The 22,670-nt window shown below is 41.3% G+C and overlaps 1 protein-coding gene across 4 annotated transcripts in view; it reads left to right on the forward strand.

The window, feature by feature from the left end:
* The window catches only part of MAP3K5 (mitogen-activated protein kinase kinase kinase 5), a 232,293-nt gene that overhangs the window by 191,599 nt on the left and 18,024 nt on the right, over positions 1 to 22,670 (forward strand). For 2 of the 4 annotated variants that reach the window (XM_028494405.2, XM_024122625.3), the window contains 7 exons: positions 4,807 to 4,964; positions 7,403 to 7,580; positions 8,289 to 8,309; positions 11,723 to 11,900; positions 11,991 to 12,159; positions 17,941 to 18,126; positions 21,878 to 21,983. In XM_028494405.2, coding sequence (XP_028350206.1) covers positions 4,807 to 4,964; positions 7,403 to 7,580; positions 8,289 to 8,309; positions 11,723 to 11,900; positions 11,991 to 12,159; positions 17,941 to 18,126; positions 21,878 to 21,983 — 996 coding nt within the window. Of the gene's footprint in view, positions 1 to 4,806; positions 4,965 to 7,402; positions 7,581 to 8,288; positions 8,310 to 8,974; positions 8,996 to 11,722; positions 11,901 to 11,990; positions 12,160 to 17,940; positions 18,127 to 21,877; positions 21,984 to 22,670 lie in introns of all 4 variants that reach the window. The other 2 variants (XM_028494403.2, XM_024122626.3) reach the window with 1 other exon arrangement.

The following is a 22,670-nucleotide window of genomic DNA, read 5'->3' on the forward strand; positions in this document are numbered from 1 at the left end:
CTGCATCAGCAGGCGGACGCGCAACCACTGCGCCACCAGGGAAGCCCCTCCACTCCAAGTTTTTACCACTCCATTATTCTGCCGATTCTCATGAAATGTTAAGTTCTTGTTATTGGGAATTCCCTGGCGGTCTAGTGGTTAGGACTCAGCGCTTCCTCTGCTTTGGCCCCGGGTTCAATCCCTGGTCGGGGAACTAAGACCCCGCAAGTGGCATGGCGCGGCCAAAAAAAAAAAAAAAGATAATGAATTATCTTTGGTCTAATATAAAGCAAAATGACCAGATGTCCCCCCTTTCTGAATTCTGTGAGGAGGTGGCATGGCCTTCATTTTGCAGATGAGGAAATTGAGAGAGAGAAGGAACTTCATACCTGGAAGTCACAAGTGTTTGTAAACGATAGAACTCAGATTTTTAATTCACCCCTTGTGCTTTGCTTTGATCTTCTTGCTCCAGTCCATCTTTCTCTCCACCTTGCTGAAGAATCTGTTCTGGAAGCCTGGAAGGGGGAAAGGAAGAGAGAGAGAAACTATAAGGCTTCTCCTCAGAATGTTCAATCAGCAGATTCTCTGACCCCATTCCTACTCTCACGGCAGTGGGTATTTCAGGGCACAGAATTAAACACATTTAGAATGTATTTTTTTGAACAAAATAAATTTCATCCTTCTAGCAACTTTAAATATATTTACATTTCTTTTCCTCATACTCCCTCCATTTGGCAAGAGTCACTTTAGATGCTGCCAAGACTTAGTAATTTCTGCAAAGAAAATCCTTACTTTCAGACTCTTGATTTGGGCAAGGTGTTAATTTACTATCTGCTGCTTATCTTTAAAACATTTTTTTTTTTAATCGCCAGAGAAGTTGTAGTAAAGCAGTCCTCCAGCTGCTGCTTTTTCTTTAAAACATTTTTTTTTTAATCGCCAGAGAAGTTGTAGTAAAGCAGTCCTCCAGGACCCCTTTGCTTGGACTTCTTGCACTGACCTCACGTGATGTGATGTGTGTGACACATATGCGTGGGTCTGTCTCCAGCGCTGATCACGAGGGCCTGGGGTGTGCAGGCCTCACAGCACTAACTCAGCGCTGGCCAAGGCACAGGTATAGGCAACCTCTGATGAACTGAGTTGAAAGACAGTGACCTGTGTGACTTCTTAGTGATTTGGTGAGAGGGAAGGCAGCAGCAACTACTCCCTATGGAGCGCTTACTGCATCCCTGTTAAGTGCATTATATGTTATTTCATTGAAATTCATATATCAACCCTAATCCTTAGGTATCATTTTCCCAGTCTATGGTGAGAAAATTAAGGTTCAAAGAGGTTAAATAACTTGCCTGAGGTCACAAATCTAGTAAGGAAAAGAGCTGCAATTCAACTAGACTTAACGTGCCAAATGGAATGAATTAGCTTCTCCCGAAACCTGTTCCACCCACCCTCTTCTCTGTCTCGATTGGCCACTCCAAACTTAGAGTTATCCACGGCGCCTCTCTTTTCTCACGCTTCAACTCAATCCACCAAGGAAACCTATTGGCTCTGCCTTCAGAATGTGTCCAAATTTGGACCAGTTCCTCCCTCCTTCCACAGGAGGAGGGAGGAACTGCATGACCTGCATGACCTCAATAGCCTGTTCTCCCTGCTTCCACTCTTGCCCCTACTGTCAACACCACAGCCAGAGCAATCCTGTAAAAACATAAATCAAGCCCTATCACTCAAAGACCTCAATGGCTTTCTATTTTTTGAGTAAATAGACACCAAAGTCCTTACAATGATGGACAAGGCTCAGACCTACTCAGAGTCCATTACCTTTTAGACCCACTTCCTACCCTTCCCACCTTGCACAGGCCTTCCTGCACTTCCTTCATTACACCAGGCAGGGTCCTGCTGCAGGGCCTTTGCACATGCTTTTCCTTCTATAACACTCTTCTCCCAACTCTCTGCCTGGCTAAGTCCCTCACCTCCTTCAAGCCTTAACTCAGATGTCATCTCAGTGAGGCCTGTGATTGCCCTGTTTACATGGTAGCCCTTCCCTGGGCACTTCTGATCCTCATCCCTTGCTTTTTTTTTTTTTTTATCTTAACACATCACTTACTAACATTTATATAATTTATTTATTTATTGTACTATAGTTTATTGTCTGTCTCCCACTGAAAAAATGTAAGCTGTACAAGCCCAGGGATTTTTGCCTGTTTCTGCCACTGCTATATTCTAAGTGCCTGGCCCATAGTAGACCCTCAGTATAGATCTGCTAAATGAATGAGTGGATGTAGTGTGACATCAAAGTTTAAGCTTTAACCGCTAACTTGTAGTGGCTCCCTGGGTGGTTGCAGTGGCAAAGAAATTCTAAAACAGATTATTTTAAAGTAATTTTTTATTTTAATGAAGATATATGAGCTATGGGTTTTAGAGTTAATACTCTCAGTTGTTTTCCTTGGGCTATTATTGTTCAGATTGGCTTGATCTTCATTATCCAACTCTATAAATCTCTTTATATAAAATATTGTGTCATGTGCTTGTGGAGTAAGGAGAGCAGTTAGGAACACATCACTAAGCCTGCTTTTTTTGGTACTTGCTCGATGGGGGATAATTAAACACAATTGGCAGATATTGCTCTTTGAAATATTATCTGATGAATAAAAACATTGCATAATTCATTGTTAAGATATTACTTGAATTGTCCAATTTTTTAAATTCACTATATTTTTGGTCAATTGTAATTCCTACTGAGATACTAGTACAGCTTAAAGTCTTTCACTAAGTCTATTTTAGATCCAGAGATAAAAAAAGAGTGGTAGGGCTTCCCTGCTGGTGCAATGGTTGAGAGTCCGCCTGCTGATGCAGGGGACGCGGGTTCGTGCCCCGGTCCGGGAAGATCCCACACGCCGCGGAGCGGCTAGGCCCGTGAGCCATGGCCGCTGAGCCTGCGCGTCCGGAGCCTGTGCTCCGCAACGGGAGAGGCCACAGCAGTGAGAGGCCCGCGTACCGCAAAAAAAAAAAAAAAAAAAAAAAAGAGTGGTAGACTTCAACACATATTTTCTTAACAATCACTTGATTTTATTTACATTGTAAAAAATCACTTTGGGGGAAGCTATCAATGAAGAGAAATCAAAACAGTTTTCTACTAAGGGTAGTGATTTGAGGAGCGTGGTTACCTTATCCTTCACCAGGAGAAATGCTTTCCTCCAATAATGTTACTGATTTAAGCTGAGAGCAGACGTGTGGAGTCATGTATGACTGTGAACATGAGCTACTGTCATGTAATGATGAGGTCTGGAAGATAAACCTGGCAAAATGACAATATGTGACAAAAATAGTATACTTTTCCTTATTTTTATAAACACAGCCAGTTTCTAGCCTTTGATAGTGGATTTTATAGGAACTCTTTAGAGGAAATTTGTATAGCAGTTTTCACCTATAAATCAGGCATGGAGCAGTCATAAAAGGTGTTGCCTGTATTTATCAAAATGTCTGTCACTTTGGTTATGAATCAGAAAATACTGAAGTGGCTCTTTTGGCAAATGCCTCAGGACTTGAAATAATTCATTATGGCATCTTGGATGGGTTCCTGGTTGCTGATTATATCATTTGTGTGAGTATATCAGAAGCCGGGGATATGCAATTATCTGTTCCTGTTCACATTGCTGACTCATTGCTGGACTTTGAGAAATCACTGCAGGTTAGACTTACAAATTTAGCCTCTAGTTTGAGCCAATGAGACAATTGCAATTGAGTGTCCACTTGGGATATACGAAGCCAGAACTAGAACCGGAGTTCTTGGCCCCCACTTAATGCTCTTTGCATCATACCACACTCTTCGACTCTCTGATTCCATGAAGCCTTTTAAATCTCCTCTCTTTTTCTTTCTATTCTTCTAAACTCTGGTGATTTGTCTATACTGATGGCTCATGACCTGTCTTTGACCCATTAAATCTGTCATCCATGGACCACAGGCTCACAGCAGAAGCCACGTATGTTAGATTTACAGAATAACGTACACCCAAAATTATTTACTTTCTTTTTTTTTTTTTTTTTTTTTTTTTTTTTGCGGTACGCAGCCCTCTCACTCTTGTGGCCTCTCCCGTTGCGGAGCACAGGCTCCGGACGCGCAGGCTCAGCGGCCATGGCTCACGGGCCCAGCCGCTCCGCAGCACGTGGGATCCTCCCGGACCGGGGCGCGAACCCGTGTCCCCTGCATCGGCAGGCGGACTCTCAACCACTGCGCCACCAGAGAAGCCCTACATTATTTTTAACAGTGACTTTCAGAATCATGCTTTCATGATTAAGAAATGAGAATGAAAACAGAAGAACTGAGCATTCAATCAGGAATTGAGAAATAACAGACTAAGGAAATGGATAAATGACCTAAATTTTTCCTGGAAAAGATTAGAAGTATACATAAAGGGAGTCTTCATGTATTTGAAAAACTGATTGCAGAAAAATGTGTGTTGATATATTTTCTGTTATTCTCAAACGATTGTTAGAAGTTTCTAAGAGGTCCCAATGAAATGATGCCTCAATTATAATCAACTATCTAGGAAAGGAGAAAGTATCTTCGTAAACAGATAATATTAGTAAGCTATTTTTATGTCACCAATGAAATCCATTATGAAAACTGCTATTTCCCCTTTTATTAACAGCAGAAAAAACTGGAATTCAAAGAAGATGAGCTATTAAGACCTGAATCATGCTTTTTTTTTTCCGAATCATGCTTTTAAAATTAAGACTTTTAAAGTCTTATTTATATAAAGAAAATTGAAACTGTCATTAGGTGTTCATCTGTTTTCTCTTTTTAAAGTGTTACTGTGTTTGAATTATGTGCAGGTACCCTTCAGTATATGGCACCAGAAATAATAGATAAAGGACCAAGAGGCTACGGGAAAGCAGCAGACATTTGGTCTTTGGGATGCACAATCATTGAAATGGCCACTGGAAAACCACCCTTTTATGAACTGGGGGAACCACAAGCAGCTATGTTCAAGGTCACATTTCATATGTCTTAAATGTCTTAAAAACCAGTGGTTAAAGCTCTTCATAGCTCCTGGATGTTCCATGTGTGTATGTCATATTTTTTTAGGTAAAATGAAAGGAGCCTAAGTAAGCACAATCTAAGATATAAAGTTCAAGATTCACTCCCCCTGCTCAACACCTCTGCCTCACATGGAGCATCTCTCTCCACATTAGTTTTCCCAACTATAAAGTGAGATTCATTGTAACTTCCTGTGACTACCCTTTCACAATGCAGTGTAAATAACACATCACTCCACAGAAGATGATTTAAGCTGTTGGGGAAACACAGCCTGAAAAATCTTCCACTGAGGGAGATATAAAAACATGTTTTATCCATTTAGGTATTAGACATATTTTCCTTTACTCCTCTATCATAATAGTTTGAAGGCTCTGTAGATAAAAGGGCATAGTTGCTATTTTAAGTACATCAAACTTATTCTCATCTATCTACTCTTCTAGCCTGTTAATTTGCCCATTAGTAACTGTTTTGGGGGTGGGAAAGGAAGCAGCTCCATCTCTCAAAATAGGGAGCACATGATATGGAAATAGGCCTGAGAGAGCCCAGGGGCCACAGCTCTAGCATCCAGGGCCTGGGCAAACAATGACCTGCCCATGAATCCCTGTAATCCTCACCTGCCACTCCACCAAGCCAGAGGAACATTAAGCTGAACACCTGTTTCCCAAGAAGTAAAGCTCACATGTCTGCTATTCTCTAAGGCATCGATCGGACTTTTGATCATAACTTGTTATTCCTTTCCCTGCCAGTGACCGTGTTTCTAGTGCTTACTCCGTTTGTGAATAGCCTCTTATGAGGGACCACGTATTACATACCTTCTGTGTTTGTACAAAGCTTGGTTTACTTAAAGAGACAATATGATAGGCTACTGCTGATACAGAAATAGTAGTGTAACCAAACCTGAAAGAACAATGAGAGCTGCTCAGGGAGCTGCCTTTCTGGACCTAAATGGATGTCTTTCTCTTCTTGGCCAGTCTTTCAAGTTTTCACCCATCTCTAGGACTTCACTCTAAAATGCTCCTCTGTTACCCACACGGTACTGGGATTATTATACAACATGCTTTAGATGAGATAGCATACTCTGGCACAGATTTACAATGTTTGAATCCAGGCTCTGACACAGTCAAACTATTTGATGACTTTAGGTAAATTACTTAACCTTCCTGTATCTCAGTTTTCTCATCTATAAAATGGGTATAAAATAGTACCTATCTAATAAAGGGTTTTGAGGAGTGGATAAGACAATATGTGCAAAGCACTTAGAACAGTGTCTGACACATAGTAAAGGCTTTATAATTATTACAGATAATTATATCTTATTATCTGTATAATAATAAATTCATATTAGCTATTTAATAACAAAGAAGATTTCCTTAGGAAGTGTTCTCTGTACTAAATACATGAAAACATTACTGAAAAAAAATTAAAAAAAAAACAAATTAGAATGATGTCAATGAGAAGAAAGTTCTTATTGTTATAGAAAAACTGTTTAATTTTAAGTATTTTTATTTATTTATTTTTATACATTTATTTATTTTATTTATTTATTTTTGGTTGCATTGTGTCTTCATTGCTGCACGGGCTTTCTCTAGTTACGGAGAGCGGGGGCTACTCTTCGTTGCAGTGCGCGGGCTTATTGTGGTGGCTTCTCTTGTTGCAGAGCACGGGCTCTAGCCGTGCGGGCTTCAGTAGTTGTGGCATGCGGGCTCGGTAGTTGTGGCTCACGGGCTCTAGAGTGCAGGCTCAGTAGTTGTGGCACATGGGCTTAGTTGCTCCGCGGCACGTGGTATCTCCCTGGACCAGGGCTCGAACCTGTGTCACCTGCATTGGCAAGTGGATTTTTAACCACTGTGCCACCAGGGAAGTCCCAATTTTAAGTATTTTTAAATATCTCTTTTAATGTAGGCAATTTGAGACAGGGAAAACGTTCACAAACCATGGCACAGGAGAAACAACATATGCTTTAAGCCAAACAAATGAAGGTTCACATACCAGATCTGCCTTTTCATAAGCACATAACCTCACACCCGTGAGCCTCATTTTTCTCATTGCCGTAACAGGGATAATATTTAATCCACTGGGTTGCTGGGAGTATTCAGTGAATCTCATAAATGGAAAAGCCAAGCACAAAACTTTGAGGACTGAATTATTATTTCATAGTGCTGCTGTCTACTATCTTAAGCTAATTACTATGCCTGTGTCATTGATAAACTTACAAAAGTGCTCTGGAAACTTTCCATAACCTACAGAAAACAAGTCCTGTCTCACTTTGAGAAAACCCATGAATTTGTAGTATATGATAAAGGAGCTTGTTGCATTAGGTGACCAGGTTATGGATCCCAGAGCCCATGGGATAAGATGGTCACTCAGAAGTCACGTTGTGCTGTGTCTTAGGTGGGAATGTTTAAGGTCCACCCGGAGATTCCAGAGTCCATGTCGGCAGAGGCTAAAGCGTTCATACTGAAATGTTTTGAACCAGACCCTGACAAGAGAGACTGTGCTAACGACTTGCTTATGGATGAATTCTTAAAGGTTTCAAGCAAAAAGAAAAAGACACAACCTAAGCTTTCAGGTATGTCGTTGCCTTGAAGCGGGTATAGGTCAGAGTCACTAAATCCTAAACTTTTAAGGTGGAAGATTTTTCCAGAAGTAAGCTAGTTTGCTTAAAGACATCACTGAAAACTGGTCAGGAAGCAGTGTTACCATCAGTTTCACAAATGCTGGGACCTCACACATAATAATCTTCCATCACATGGTTAATAGGGAACTAGAATATAAGCATCTCTATACTAGCATTGATGATACAAAGATCAAAGTTAAAGGGGTGAAATGTAGCCTTTTCAAGCTGAAACTCCAAATTACCACAGATGGGCTATAGGGCTATTACAGAGCTGTTAAACTTCTAAGCCATCTAGATAATATGTTCTTTTAATTTTAGGTTGTAGAAAATACTCATTGCCTCTTAGAGGGGACTGTCTTTCTGAATAATTAACCCCCCCCCAAAAAAAGAAGATTTCCAGTTATAAATAAAATAGCAGTGTAAAAATATAAATTGTCTTTTTGCAATAATTTCCATAACTCATTTCAGAAAAGAAAAAACAAGCAAATGATTCATTTGTTGTTAGCATTTTTGGGGATTATGTGGGATGACGTGGGCAGACAGTGTTTGCAAAGGACATCAGTCCCATTTCAAGCATTCACTTCATTTTTTGTTGATTTCTTAGCTTAACAACAAACCCAACGCATGCTTATGTTGCTGTGTTTGCTTGTCTTTCCACAGCTCTTTCAGCTGGATCGAATGGTGAGTTTATTTTTATATTGTCCATTGAGCTGAAGCTTGGTGCAACATAGTTAGGCTCTCGATTGCCTGTCAAAGAGCCTCATCCTCTTGCTTACATGGAGGGGCTCCTCTGGGTACTAAGGATGTGTGGCTGCAAGCCTGGCTGGGTTCATTCCTTCAGAAAACCCCTCACCTTTGTCCTTCATGAGAAAGGCTTCCATTGTTCCTCCCTAAATGGAAGATGGTGACTCTGTTTTTGAAATCTTCAATTTGAGAGGAGTCCATACTTTCTTATTGAGGAGCCAGTTGGCCACCTAATGGATTTCTTGTGGAAAATTTCAATGCCAGACACCTTCCTCTGTCACCTTTGGCGTCCTGTATTCTCTCTGGATTTAGTTGGTCAGGACAAGTTGAGAAGATTTCCAGTTATAAATAAAATAGCAGTGTAAAAATATAAATTGTCTTTTTGCAATAATTTCCATAACTCATTTCAGAAAAGAAAAAACAAGCAAATGATTCATTTGTTGTTAGCATTTTTGGGGATTATGTGGGATGACGTGGGCAGACAGTGTTTGCAAAGGACATCAGTCCCATTTCAAGCATTCACTTCATTTTTTGTTGATTTCTTAGCTTAACAACAAACCCAACGCATGCTTATGTTGCTGTGTTTGCTTGTCTTTCCACAGCTCTTTCAGCTGGATCGAATGGTGAGTTTATTTTTATATTGTCCATTGAGCTGAAGCTTGGTGCAACATAGTTAGGCTCTCGATTGCCTGTCAAAGAGCCTCATCCTCTTGCTTACATGGAGGGGCTCCTCTGGGTACTAAGGATGTGTGGCTGCAAGCCTGGCTGGGTTCATTCCTTCAGAAAACCCCTCACCTTTGTCCTTCATGAGAAAGGCTTCCATTGTTCCTCCCTAAATGGAAGATGGTGACTCTGTTTTTGAAATCTTCAATTTGAGAGGAGTCCATACTTTCTTATTGAGGAGCCAGTTGGCCACCTAATGGATTTCTTGTGGAAAATTTCAATGCCAGACACCTTCCTCTGTCACCTTTGGCGTCCTGTATTCTCTCTGGATTTAGTTGGTCAGGACAAGTTGTGATTTTTAAGACTGGCCTTTGCAGATCATAACTAGGAAGGTAAATTTGCTCTAGGAAGATCAACTAATGCATTTCAAGGAATAGGAAGGAAATGACCATGGCTTTGGCTTTTCCTAAGTTGGATGAGCTGTTGATCACGTAGGCAGGCGGCTTAATTGTTCACTGTGAGCGTCGTGTGCATTCTTCCACAGGCCAGGGACAGGCTTTTGCAGGTTCCTTAAGGTTCCTTAAGGTACCTCGGCCCAGAGAAGAGGCCCAGTAATTGGGTTTTCTTGGCCACAGCCTTTCCAGATTCCTCCTTCAATTCTGAGAGTCAAGGAGAACTCTGTGAAGAGAACCCCCTCCCTTTCCTCCTTTCTCCACAAGCAGCCTAGACGCTGGAAGGCAGTCACTGCATTTCACAAGGTGGACCCGGGGTGCCCCACAGCCTTCCGACCAGCCTGGTTTTGGTGTCATAAAATGGGCACTGACTTTGGACTTGAGCAGAAGTTGATTCACTTTGGACTCAGTTGGAAGTTGGTCCTGATCCCAACTGAGCCACTTTCTTAAATATGTGACACGCGGCAATTTACTTGTTTCATCAGGCATTCTATGTTGGGAACAGTACCTACTTCACAGATTTAGTTCTGAGAACAAAATAAAAAATATATACCAAAAGAGGCTGGAGCCATGCCCAGAAGCTCAATGCATGATAGCTTTATCCCTTCCATATGGGTCGGTTTTTGTTTTAGGAAACATTCTCATCACGCACATATTTAAATTATGTGAGCTCAACTATACACACTTGGCAAGAGAGAGCTAGAGAGAGAGAATTTAAGCCGATGGTTTTGCCCACAAGCCCTCTCGGTGAGCATGTGCCTTAGAACAAGCATGAGATGGAAGGTGTCCACCTGCTTAACTCTGGGTCACCTTTCCCACACGCCCTCCCCCCTCTGCACTCAGGATGACTCAAGAGCATTTGGGACTCAGCTCTGGCTTTAGAGTCTAACTTTACTTAAGATATTTTAGAATCTTAAGGGACTTCCTGGCAGTCCAGTGGTTAAGACTCTGCGCTTCCACTACACGGGGCATGGGTTCGATCCCTGATTGGGGAACTAAGATCCCACGTGCTGCACGGCCAAAAAAAAAGATATTTTAGAATCTTAAGATTTTATAGAGTCGGAATTAAGAGGATGGGCATTGGGGTCAGAGCTGGGTTCACGCATTAACTGGGTGACCTTGGAAATGACTTACCCTTAGTCACCTCATCTGTCCAGTGGATTCAGTTAGACAACCTGCCCATGGGTCTTTGTAACTATTAAATACGGTTACACATGTGAGATGCTTAGCAGCTGCCATAAGGTGGTTATTATGACCATTACTGCTGGTCTCTTCTTGCTCTGGCCTGCCCATACCCAGTGGCTCGTTTAGAATTGTAGACCACAGTCCAAAAGTCCCCTCTCCTTTTCCTAAAAACCCTCCTGTTCCTCCTCTCTCCGAACTTCTTCCAGGCCTCCTGAATTCTCTGGATTTTTTTTTTATCTCCCAGTGACCCATCCCTTTCTGTTCTGCCCTCTTGGCCTGAGACACTGATATGCTTGATAAAGATGTTTCTGGCAAAAATTACTGATTTTAAAACCAGTATTTGATGAAATGTAGGCACCTCCTATTGTGCCAGTCCAGTCTCCATCAGAATAAAACGAAAGTTTACATTTGTTATAGAATCATAGTGTCTGAGAACTGGGAAAGACCTAAGAGATCATCTAGTCCATTAGTTTCCAAAATCTGTGTTTAGTAAAGAACCTTTTTGTTAATATGAATCCTTAAGCAGAGCCCTGATATATGACTGAAAGAACATATTTGTTTCAGGAAAAACAGAGTTGGAACCTGTGTTCTAGAATCACAGAATCCTACTCACTCACCCCATCCAAGGCAGCCCCAAGAAATAGGTGCACCTTAAACTTCTGAGGCACACAGTTTACAAATTATGAATCTGGTCCTTTATTTTATAGATATGAATACTAAGACTCATAAATGACCTTCCTAATAGGAGGACAATAAAAACGAAGGGCTCAGAACCGAGAACTGCTGGGCCTGGTGCTTCCTCCAGTTTCACACCCCTGAGATACTCCTTTCAGAGCCCAGGAGGCCCTTTCCTCGCCGAACCCCTGCATGAGTTACACTGAGCATTGGGAGGCACCGTGGTCCCACGACCAGCCTCTTACGAAGCATAATTTTGCTACTCACTGAAACGAGACACTTGACAAATAATCTTGCTGTCTTTCAGTAGGTGTGTCCGTGTGTGCACATTTTTAGAAGCATTAATCGTCTCCTTCCCCCTCTCGTGATACGCAGAGTATCTTAGGAGCATCTCCCTGCCAGTGCCTGTCCTGGTGGAGGACACAAGCAGTAGCAGTGAGTACGGCTCGGTTTCTCCAGACACGGAGTTAAAGGTGGATCCCTTCTCTTTCAAAACAAGAGCCAAGTCCTGCGGAGAAAAAGATGTCAAAGGAATACGGACACTCTTTCTGGGGTAAAGACCTGGCTTGTTTTGGGTGAGAGAAGTATGTTGTGTGTCATTTTGTAAAGAAAATTGTGATTTGTGCGGTCTGAATTATTACAGCATCCCTGACGAAAATTTTGAAGACCATAGCGCTCCACCTTCTCCTGAAGAAAAAGATTCTGGATTCTTTATGCTGAGGAAGGACAGTGAGAGACGGGCCACGCTTCACAGGATACTGACGGAAGACCAAGACAAAGTTGTGAGAAACTTAATGGAATCTTTGGCTCAGGTAAAACCCCTCATGGAGACTTCATTTGCCCTATTTTAACAGTGTCATAACCACTTGGAACTGTCACACGTGATGTGAAGACATGAGGAAGCTGCTGCTCTCCTGCTGATAAAACAGACCTACCCCAGGGATAGGCAGATCCCTAACACAGAAACTGCGTTTTTGAACATAAGCTATTTTTAAGTCAGAAGCAAAATTTTCATGTTGATGAAGTTCCAGCTGGTCCCTACAAGCCTTTTCACCCTTCATTCGTTTATTCATTCAATCAATAAACATGCACTGAGCCATGTGAATTGCTAATTCTGATATTAGCATGAGGGTACCTGCCATTGGTTCCTCTGAGCATTTGGGAAACATCACAAATTCAACAGAGACCCCTGTGCTTGGAGGGCTACAATTAGATGGAAGGTGATGGGCAATAATAAGTAAATTATCTAGCGTGCTAGGAGGCCATTCGTGCTATGAAAAAACAAAGCTGGTCAGTCAAACTTGTTTTCCCTGGTGTATTTGTTTGCTAAGTTGCTGTAACAAAATACCTTAGGCCAGTAGCTTAAATAACAGAAATTTCTCTCTCACGATTCTGGAAACTGGAATTTTAAAAGCAAGGTGTTGGCAGGTTTAGTTTCTCCTGAGGCCCCTCTCCTTGGCTTGCAGATGGCCACTTTCTTGCTGTGTCCTCACCTGCCCTTTTTTCTCTGTGTGCCCCTGGTGTCTCCTCCTCTTCTTATAAGAACACTAATCCTATTGGATTTGGGCCTCACCCTTATGATCTCACTTAACCTTAATCACGTCCTAAAGACCCTGTCTCCAAATACGGTCACATTGGGGGTTAAGGCTTAAAAACATGAATTGGGGGGTGGGGGGAATGGCACTGTTTCATCCATAATACCTGGGAAAATGTATTCCCTGGGATTCTGTTCACAGAAATGAGGAAGAATCCCCTCCGAACTCTGCCCCAGTGGAAATAGGGTTTCTCCCACCTCCAAGCTGTAGGTGATGCCTCCTGTGCCTGGAGCAGAAGCTCAGGCCCCCTGTGGGTGTAAACCTCCCAGACATGCTTGGCCCAGACATGACACTTGCATCCTCTTTCAGTTCTGTTGGCGTCAGGGACTTGTGTACCTGCCTTAGCACCTGTGGCCACCACCTGTCCCTCCGTGATCACTGTGGATGACACATAACTTCTTCCCTCCCTTCTGTCCTAGGAAAATAGCTGCAAAAAAGGATGGAACTGGAGGGATTGGGTCAAGTTTTAGTCTCAGTCTAGCAGTTTACCTGTTCTCAGCTTTTATTGGGATGTAAATGGAGCTAGGCTTTCTCTTTCTCAGCTCTTGCTCTATAGCCCCTGCTTGTCTTGAACCCCACTAAGTTTCTCTGCTGATTCCATCGCCTTTGGAATTCTGTAATATTCACATCTTTAGATCCCGAAGGAGGAGCTGAAAGGCCATGTGTGTGTCAGCAGGGTCTCTGGGTACAGGGAGAACTGAAATCTCCAGGTTCTGGGAAAACTCTGACTTGGGTCCTTAAGGGAAGCTGCTTCCAGCGAGCAGGGACTCTGAGGCCCAGAAAGGAGGTGCTCTGGGGTGAGGGGCAGCCAGACCTCTGAGTTGGAGGTAGAATGAGTGCTGAGGATGCCATGCAAGAATCTGGAGATGTGGAGAAGACAGAAGCAGTCTGGAACCTTTAGCTGTCACTCTTGCCTTTCTGTCTGCTCACTGTGGTCATTCCAGGACTGAGAATCGGATGGCGTAAGATAAGAAGGGGAATCAAGTTTAGACAGGAGGAGCAACTGGGCAGTAATTGGAGGTCATTCATTCAACAAATACTTATTGAGCATCTACTAGATGCCAGGCACTGTTCTATGTGCTGGGGACACTATAGTGAGCAAAATAGAAAAAAAAATCTGCATCCCATTGAAGCTGACATTCTAGTGGAGGAAGAAAAGCAATAAAAACACAGTAAACATGTAGTTGAACATATAGTAACAAATATAGTTAAATATATAGTTATATGTTGCTACATACTATGTGTGTTACATATATATAAACACATACTATGTGTGTTACATATATAGTATATATAGTATATATAGTTACATATATATAAACACATACTATGTGTGTTACATATATATAAACACATACTATGTGTGTTACATATATATAAACACATACTATGTGTGTTACATATATATAAACACATACTATGTGTGTTACATATATATAAACACATACTATGTGTGTTACATATATATAAACACATACTATGTGTGTTACATATATATAAACACATACTATGTGTGTTACATATATAGTATATATAGTATATATACTGTATACTATAGTATATATATATACTATATATATAGTATATATATATACTATCTATATATATATACTATATATTTACTATATATATACTATATATAAATACTATATATTTACTACATATATTGACTATATATTTATATATATAAATATATAGTCAATATATTTACTTTATATATTGACTATATATTTATATATATAAATATATAGTAATACTAGCAAACGCTTTCTATGGGCCAGATATTGTTCTTAGTATTTCCTGTGTCTCTACTCACTTAATCCTCTTGACAATAGTCCTACAGCACTAGTTTTATTAGCATCCTCATTTTGCAGATGAGGACACAGAGGCACAGAGTTGTTGAGTAACTCACCGAGGCCATGCAGCCCTAAGTGATGGAGTCAGGATTTGAACACAGGCAGCCTGGCTCCAGGGTCTGTGCTGTCAAGTACCACACTGCTCTCCCCACTGCTATACCAGAGGGTGACAAGTGCTGGGAGAAACATAAAGCAGGGGAGGGAACAGGGCTTGGGTTGGGGGAGGGAATCACCAGCAGCCACTGTGGAATGAAGGCTTCTGTTTTAGGTCAGAAACACAGAACGCAGGGATTGCTTAAATCTCGTAATCATCCCCAATGAGTGTGCTTTTCTAATACAGAAAGTATCTGCTTGTTTGGGGGTTTTCTTTGTCTCCCTGCTGGACTGTAGGGCCATCAGGGCAGGGACTACCTTGGTTAGTGTCGTGGTCCCAGCCCTTGGCAAAGAACCTGACAGGTTCCATGACCATGCTGAAATTCTTAAATTTGGAGTTGGTTGATCCTATTCAAGTGTTTGTGACTCCCTAGTTTTTTAAGCACGCTTGAATGTTCTCTATAAAAGGAGAAAGGAAAGAAAACTTAAAAGCGACTGTCAGACGGCATACCTCAGTGCACCAACATGAAGTGACCAGTGGGGACCAGAAGTGATTCTGGGGTCAGAATCACTTAGTAAATCCAGAATCGTCAAGGGATAGACAGGGTGCTTCTGACTGTACTGCAGGGACTCTATGAATCCTTTCCTGTGGCATCCCATAGTGATCTTGTGATAGAGCAGGTCCTGCCCCAAGGTTACTGCTGGTTCATCCAGCTGATTGGGGCAATAGAAGGTAATGATTAGGAGCTTGGGTTCAGCCTCAACTTGACCTTGAGGCCTGCTTCCACCACATAAAGGCTGTGTGATTTGAGCAAGTTATTTAACCTCTCTGAGGCTGAGTTTCCTAATCCATAAAATAGAAGAAACAATGGTATTCACCTCATAGGGTTGCTATAAGGAGTAACTAAGATCATGAATCATTGAGATAATAATAGAACGTATTCCACAAATGTTAACTATTATTGTTATTATTATCATTACCAAGCAGGCTAATAACAGTCATCTAGTATCTTTAATTTTCTTCTACTACCAGATGGAAATAAGTCTTTTCATTGTATTAAATATTTCTATTAATAGATACATCTCTACATTTAAGCCTACCCTTTAGAACAAGACTAAAAGGTAGATGTTGGTCAGGTCCTCCAAGCAGCCCATGAAAGAAAGCCCTTTCAATCTGTAACATCCTTCTGAAATCCACTCACCATTTTTAAGGAAGTTTAAGGGATAAAGAAGAGAGAGCCCCTTTGCAGGAGAGTCTGTGATGGTCCTCTGAGTGCTCAGGAAAGGCGCACTGTCAGTTGCTACTTTCTGATACTGAATCAGTCTCACCTGGTACCTAAGATGCTTGTTCATGAAGGCACGTTAATGAGTGCACACGGGGAGGCAGGAGTGAGAATAGAAATAACCATTAGGTACGTGATGAAATATCCCAGACAGAAGAACATTTCCCAGGGTAGACAGCATTCCTTTGTAGGGCAGTGGCATCAAAAACCAGAAGCAGCATGTTTTTCTGTTGTGAAAACAAAGCTAATGTCCAAAAAATGATTGCTATTTAAACTGCTGGCAAACACATAACTGATTTTTCACTAAGATAAGCTTCCAATTTCTGAATAACTCACATTTTTCTTCTAGAACATATTTTCATGTTACTGTTGATATTACCTATGAACCTTTACTTTGGTTGTAATTTAGTTCGTGGTAAGAAAAGAAAGTTTATAATTGTTCCCTGCCTGATTTTGAAATATTCCCTTAATGACAGTTTTCAAGCTTTTTAATATAATCGTTTCTCGTCAAAGCATAAACATGAGAGGGAGCTCCCAAATGAAAATATATTGAGAGAAAGAACTTGATGGGACATTTCTCTTTTATTTTAATAGACTCCTAGAAATTGTAATTTTCAGAGCCCAGCTGAGGAATTTAATTTTAATGATGCAATAACAAAATGTGCAATATGAGATAGAAATGAGCATAATAAAAATCCAGTTGTTTCTTAAAGTTAAATGAGGAGAAATAACATCCTACTATGTTTCCTTTAAGGAAGCAATGTTCCTTGCTCAAAGTAAAAAAAAGTTCAACTTGAGGGAGGGAATTTGTTTAAATATTGTATTTAATTTTTAATATGTGAAGTCATCCATTTGGTCCATTCTTATAACTAATTGCCTTATCGGTGGGTAAGGAGAGGTTTCCCGGGTGGAGTCTGAAGCGAGCGCCTTTTGACTGCAAGGAATTGACGCGCTTTAAGGGCAGTTGAAGGACTGGGGACATGTAGGCAGACACACGTAGCAATGAGGGAAGTGGCCTCTTCAGGTTAATTCCAACCACGGCACCTAGCTGAGCCTCACACAGGCTGAAACTAGAGTGTGATTCCAAGGGCCTTCAAGTCCCAGGAGTCTGTACATCTCTCCTCTGGCTCGGTTGCTATCGGCCCGCTTGGTGTGCCATTGCTGTTTCCGTCCACGTCTCTCCCTACTGATCATCATTCTCAACTCAGTTGTTTCTGCTTCCTTCCTTCCTTATAACTGGATGTACTCTTGCCCCTATTTTATTTTATTTTTTTAAAGTTTTTTTGATGTGGACCATTTTTAAAGCGTTTATTGAATTTGTTACAATATTGCTTCTATTTTATGTTTTGGTTTTTTGGCCATGAGGCATGTGGGATCTTAGCTCCCCGACCAGGGATTGGACCTGCACCCCCTGCATTGGAAGATGAAGTCCTAACCACTGGACTGCCAGGGAAGTTCCATTGCCCCTATTTTATGACTTACCTCTCTGGGCAGACTTTGAGCCTGAGATCCTATGGCTGAATCTCTCTTTAGCTCCCAGTTAAAATTTCTGAGTGTGGAATCTTATGGCCCCAGCCTGTCCCTGTTTGTCCTCTTTTTCTGCAGGGGAAGGAGCCATATAGTTCAAATATGGTCTTTCCCCTTAGCAGGGGGCATTTCTAAGCCCAGTTCTTCTTGGCAGCGGCTGTGGGATGGCAGACCCATGGCTGATACATCCAGCACAGATACATCTGATCGACAGACAGATTATTGGTTATTATTCACAGGGGGCCGAAGAACCTAAACTAAAATGGGAGCACATCACAACCCTCGTCGCAAGCCTCGGAGAATTTGTGAGGTCCACTGACCGGAAGATCATAGCCACCACCCTGTCCAAGCTGAAGCTGGAGCTGGACTTTGACAGCCACGGCATTAGTCAAGTTCAGGTGGTGCTCTTCGGCTTTCAAGATGCTGTAAGTATGATATTTTGCCCATGTTTTCCCGCAGACTCCAGCCAAAATTAATCAGAAAAATAGGGTAAAAACGTAAGTTGTTATCTTTTCTTTCTTTAAGAATTTTGATCAATTCTGTTCTCTTTGGATCATAAATAAGTATGAGATGGTTGCCTGTCCGTGTGCCTCAAAGCACCAGATTTGTTGTTTGGTGTGTAATCTTGTATCTCCCCAGATTAGATACACATAAAATTGAACACCATGGAAAATAACAAAACTCACAAACATCTCCCATGGCTGCACTTTGTTCTTATGAAATCATGTAGTCAGTCACTATTTATTTTGATGATTTTAGCAACAGAGCACACTTTAGTCCTGCACTTTCTAATTCTATATGAGACATGCCATCTAGTGGTCATTGAGAAAAATGTAACCGTACAGACCGGAATGATCGGTAATTTTTTTCCGCCCTGCTGTGGTTTCCATACAGAACATTTTAAACATACTTGTTTAATAAATATTTATTCACTATTTCCTAGCCAGCAATATACTTCAGAGCACAGGGCATCACTAGATGAAAATTAATTCACAGGATCTGGTGAGAGATCGCTGAGGATTCCTCTCTCTCATATTGAGTTGCTATGCAACACAAACTTGAAGCCAGTTTTCCAGAAGCCTGATTCAAACCATATGCGATATTCTTGAATGAGACTTGTTTGTGGAACTGTGTACCAAAAAAAGCCTGAGGTCCTTCCCTGAAGGCCCTTACGAGGTGTGGGAGACTGAAATAAGAGAGTTCTTAAGTGGCAGGGGGGGCCGATGGTGGTGGATTGAATTGGGAGATTGGGATTGACATGTATACACTAATATATATAAAACAGATAACTAATAAGAACCTGCTGTATAAAAAATAAATAAAATAAAATTCAAAAAAAAAAAGAAAGAGAGAGAGTTCTTGACAGTGCCTGTTGTGTGAATAGGGAAGCACTTTGCATAATTTTATTTAAATTCCCCAAACTGACTCACTCCTAATGTGTTTATTTCTCCTACATAGGCGATATCTTGACAATTGCATTTGGTGCATCAAATGATCCCTGAATTAAAACCAAATTGTAATCCTTCAGTGGCCACTTGTGCTCTCAGGAACTCTGTGTTAGCCGCTCAGTCTTGTGCTGTACTGTGGGCAGGGCAACGCTCCTGACTCGATTGGGGTCATGGAAAATGAGAGCAAAGCCTATCACTAATATTAAATGCTAAAGGCACACTCACTCTGTAACTAGCGAGCCCCAGCCATCTGCAAACCAAATGAAATAATTTAGTGACTTTGTACTTGCCTACACATTTGGCTTCCAGCCTAGACATTGGAAGGCAAATAGGCGAGTAGAATTCAGATTGAGAGTGGGTAAGTGGTAATCCTGGGCCACAGGCCAGGTCTCTCTCTCTCTCTCTCTCTTTTACACACACACACACACACACACACACACACACACACACACGTGTGCGCGCATGCCCCGTTCTTGCTCACTCACTGTCCAGGATGGGATTGAACCCAAAGAATGGGCCGGATATAATATACTGTTCAATGAAGGGCTTTGGGGAGCTGGTCATGGTGATAGAGTATCCCTTTTCCATTTACTATTTGTGACCCTTGAGAGAAATATCTCAGTTACTAAATGTTATACCCTCATTTGTCAAATAAACAGGCAAGTCCTTTATGAAAGTACCAGGACAAAATCAGTCTGAAAGGACTTCCTATAACAGGTGAGAACCTAGCAATGTTTCGCTTTCTTAGGAGCAAGTACTCTGAGGAATTCCTCAGGAAGACTGCCATCTAAACTGGGGGATTTTGATGAAGATGGACCAAGGGCAGGAATAAGCAACTGGAGCTCCAGCTTTTGGTGTGAGGTTACAGCTAGGTCCCCTTCTCCCCAGCTTCTTCTTAGATCTCGAGTCAGAGCCCTGTTGGGAAAATCGCCTCTTTTCTTAGATGCCCGTGTCAACCAGAAATTAGAGGAGTTAACTCAAATTTTAGATAAGCCTCTCTTAGCCTTATGATTAAAGTTATTTTTAAAAAGATAATGTGGGGACTTCCCTGGTGGTATAGCAGTTAAGACTCCGTACTCCCAATGCAGGGGGCCTGGGTTTGATCCCTGGTCAGGGAACTAGATCCCACATGCATGCCACAACTAAGAACTCACATGCCGCAACTAAAGATCCCACATGTTGCAACTAAAGATCCCAGTGCAGCCAAATAAATAAATAAATAAATATTTTTTAAAAAAATAAATAAAAATTAAAAGGTAACATGCACGGCTTATACATACAATGAAATATTATTCACCCTTATAAAGGAAGGAAGTTCTGACATATTACACTAAGTGAAATAAGCCAGACCCAAAAATACTGTATGATTTCACTTATGTGAGATACCTAGAATAGTCAGATTCATAGACAGGAAGTGGAATGGTAGTTGTCAGGGGCTGGGTGGAGAGGGCAAGGGGAAATTGTTGTTTAATGGGTGTAGAGTTTCAGTTTTGCAAGGTAAAAAGAGTTTTGGAGATGGAAGGTGGTGATGCTTGCACAACAATGTGAATGTACTTAAGCCATTGAACTTACACTTAACAATGGTTAAGATGGTAAATTTTATGTTATGTGTATTTTACCATAATTTTTAAAAAGAAAAAGAAAGGTAATGCATATATCTACTTCAGTGTCTACTTAAATATGTGAAATATTACTAGTCACTAAAAAAAGATAGTCTGACAGCAAAGGTTTTTAATGTGAACAGCTTTTCTGGAATAGTTTGGCAGATTATTCCCCCGTTTAAAAAGATATAAGCAACACACCATTGTAAAGCAATTCTACTCCAATAAAGATGTTAAAAAAAAAAGATATAAGCAAGCGTGGGAAGGAAAACAAGGCATGCACTGTGGCACATCTGTAGGTAGCATGTATGTGCTCATATTCCCCCTTTACTGGTGTTTCCAAGTCACCAGAGTATGCTGCAGCACTTGGTTGTGTTAAACAGCAGTTATAACATTTAAGAATAGCAATTGGGGCTTCCTTGGTGGCACAGTGGTTGAGAATCTGCCTGCTAATGCAGGGGACACGGGTTCGAGCCCTGGTCTGGGAGGATCCCACATGCCGCGGAGCAACTAGGTCCGTGAGCCACAACTACTGAGCCTGCGCGTCTGGAGCCTGTGCTCCGCAACAAGAGAGGCCGCGATAGTGAGAGGCCCGCGCACCGCGATGAAGAGTGGCCCCCGCTTGCCACAACTAGAGAAAAGCCCTCGCACAGAAACGAAGACCCAACACAGCAAAAATAAATTAATTAATTAATAAAAACTCCTACCCCCAACATCTTCCAAAAAAATTAAAACACTTAAAAAAAAAGAATAGCAATTACTTTTATTTAAATCCCCTTGGACTCTTTTTTTTCCTCCTTTCCTCCGCTTCCACCATCCAATCTGCTGATATCGTGAAAGGCGGAAGCTACAGGTTCTGAGTCCCAAAGAGGCAACATTCCCATTTAACCAGATTGCCTTTCATTTAAGTGGTGTATCTCACTTGCTTACATGAGGATCACCAAACTTCATTTTGAAGTGGCGATTTTGCATTTGTTTTCCGCTGACATAAAGAAATTATCCACCATTCAAGGCAAAGAAACCTTTTAGTTATTTTTGTTGATGGAAATGTCGTCCAGATGTGTGCATCAATTAGGTTATTTGCAATTAAATATTAAAGTAGACCAAATGTCACTCTCTTCCTCCAGGTCAATAAAGTTCTTCGGAATCATAATATCAAGCCACACTGGATGTTTGCCTTAGACAGTATCATCCGAAAGGCGGTGCAGACAGCCATTACCATTCTGGTTCCAGGTCAGAAATACTTAATTACTTGGCAAATATTTAATGTTTGATATTTTCAATTACTGTTCATTATCATTTACGGCGTCTCCTCACTGTTTTTAAGACCAGGTTAACTTTTTTTTTTTAAATCTTTCAACGCTACCAAATAATATTTATCTAGTGCATATAGTCTGAGCAATGGTACATCCAGCAAAACGTTTACTATGAGTGAGGAAGACTTGCTTCCTTGTCTTTAAAGAGCATAGTTGGTTATGAAGACAAAGAGAAAACTATACAGGTGACCCCAATACATATGCATTTCAATATACAGATATCTGTGCCCACAAAACATATTCCCATGTCATCCTTTACCAGTGGTTCCCACACCTGCCAGTGCATTGAGTGATGTAATGACCTGCATGATGTAAGGAGCTCTTTAAATTACAGCTTTCAGAGCTCCGTCCCGGACTGGGTGAGAATCTGCTGGGGATACAGCCCAGGAATCTGATTTTCATCCAGCTTCCAGGTCATTTTGATACACAGCCAGGTTTAGAAATCAGTGGTCTAGACAGGTCCCAGCTGTGTTTGCAGTGAGATACAAAAGGGGTAGTGTTCATGAAACCAGGTTTTCTGGAGTAAGGGAGAGATGTATTCATATTCTAAGACAAACTTCCAAAGTGTTTTGATAGTGTACCCATTAATAAAAATTTTAAGCAG

This window comes from Physeter macrocephalus, chromosome 10 (assembly GCF_002837175.3).
Source record: "Physeter macrocephalus isolate SW-GA chromosome 10, ASM283717v5, whole genome shotgun sequence".
Lineage (NCBI taxonomy): Eukaryota > Metazoa > Chordata > Mammalia > Artiodactyla > Physeteridae > Physeter > Physeter macrocephalus.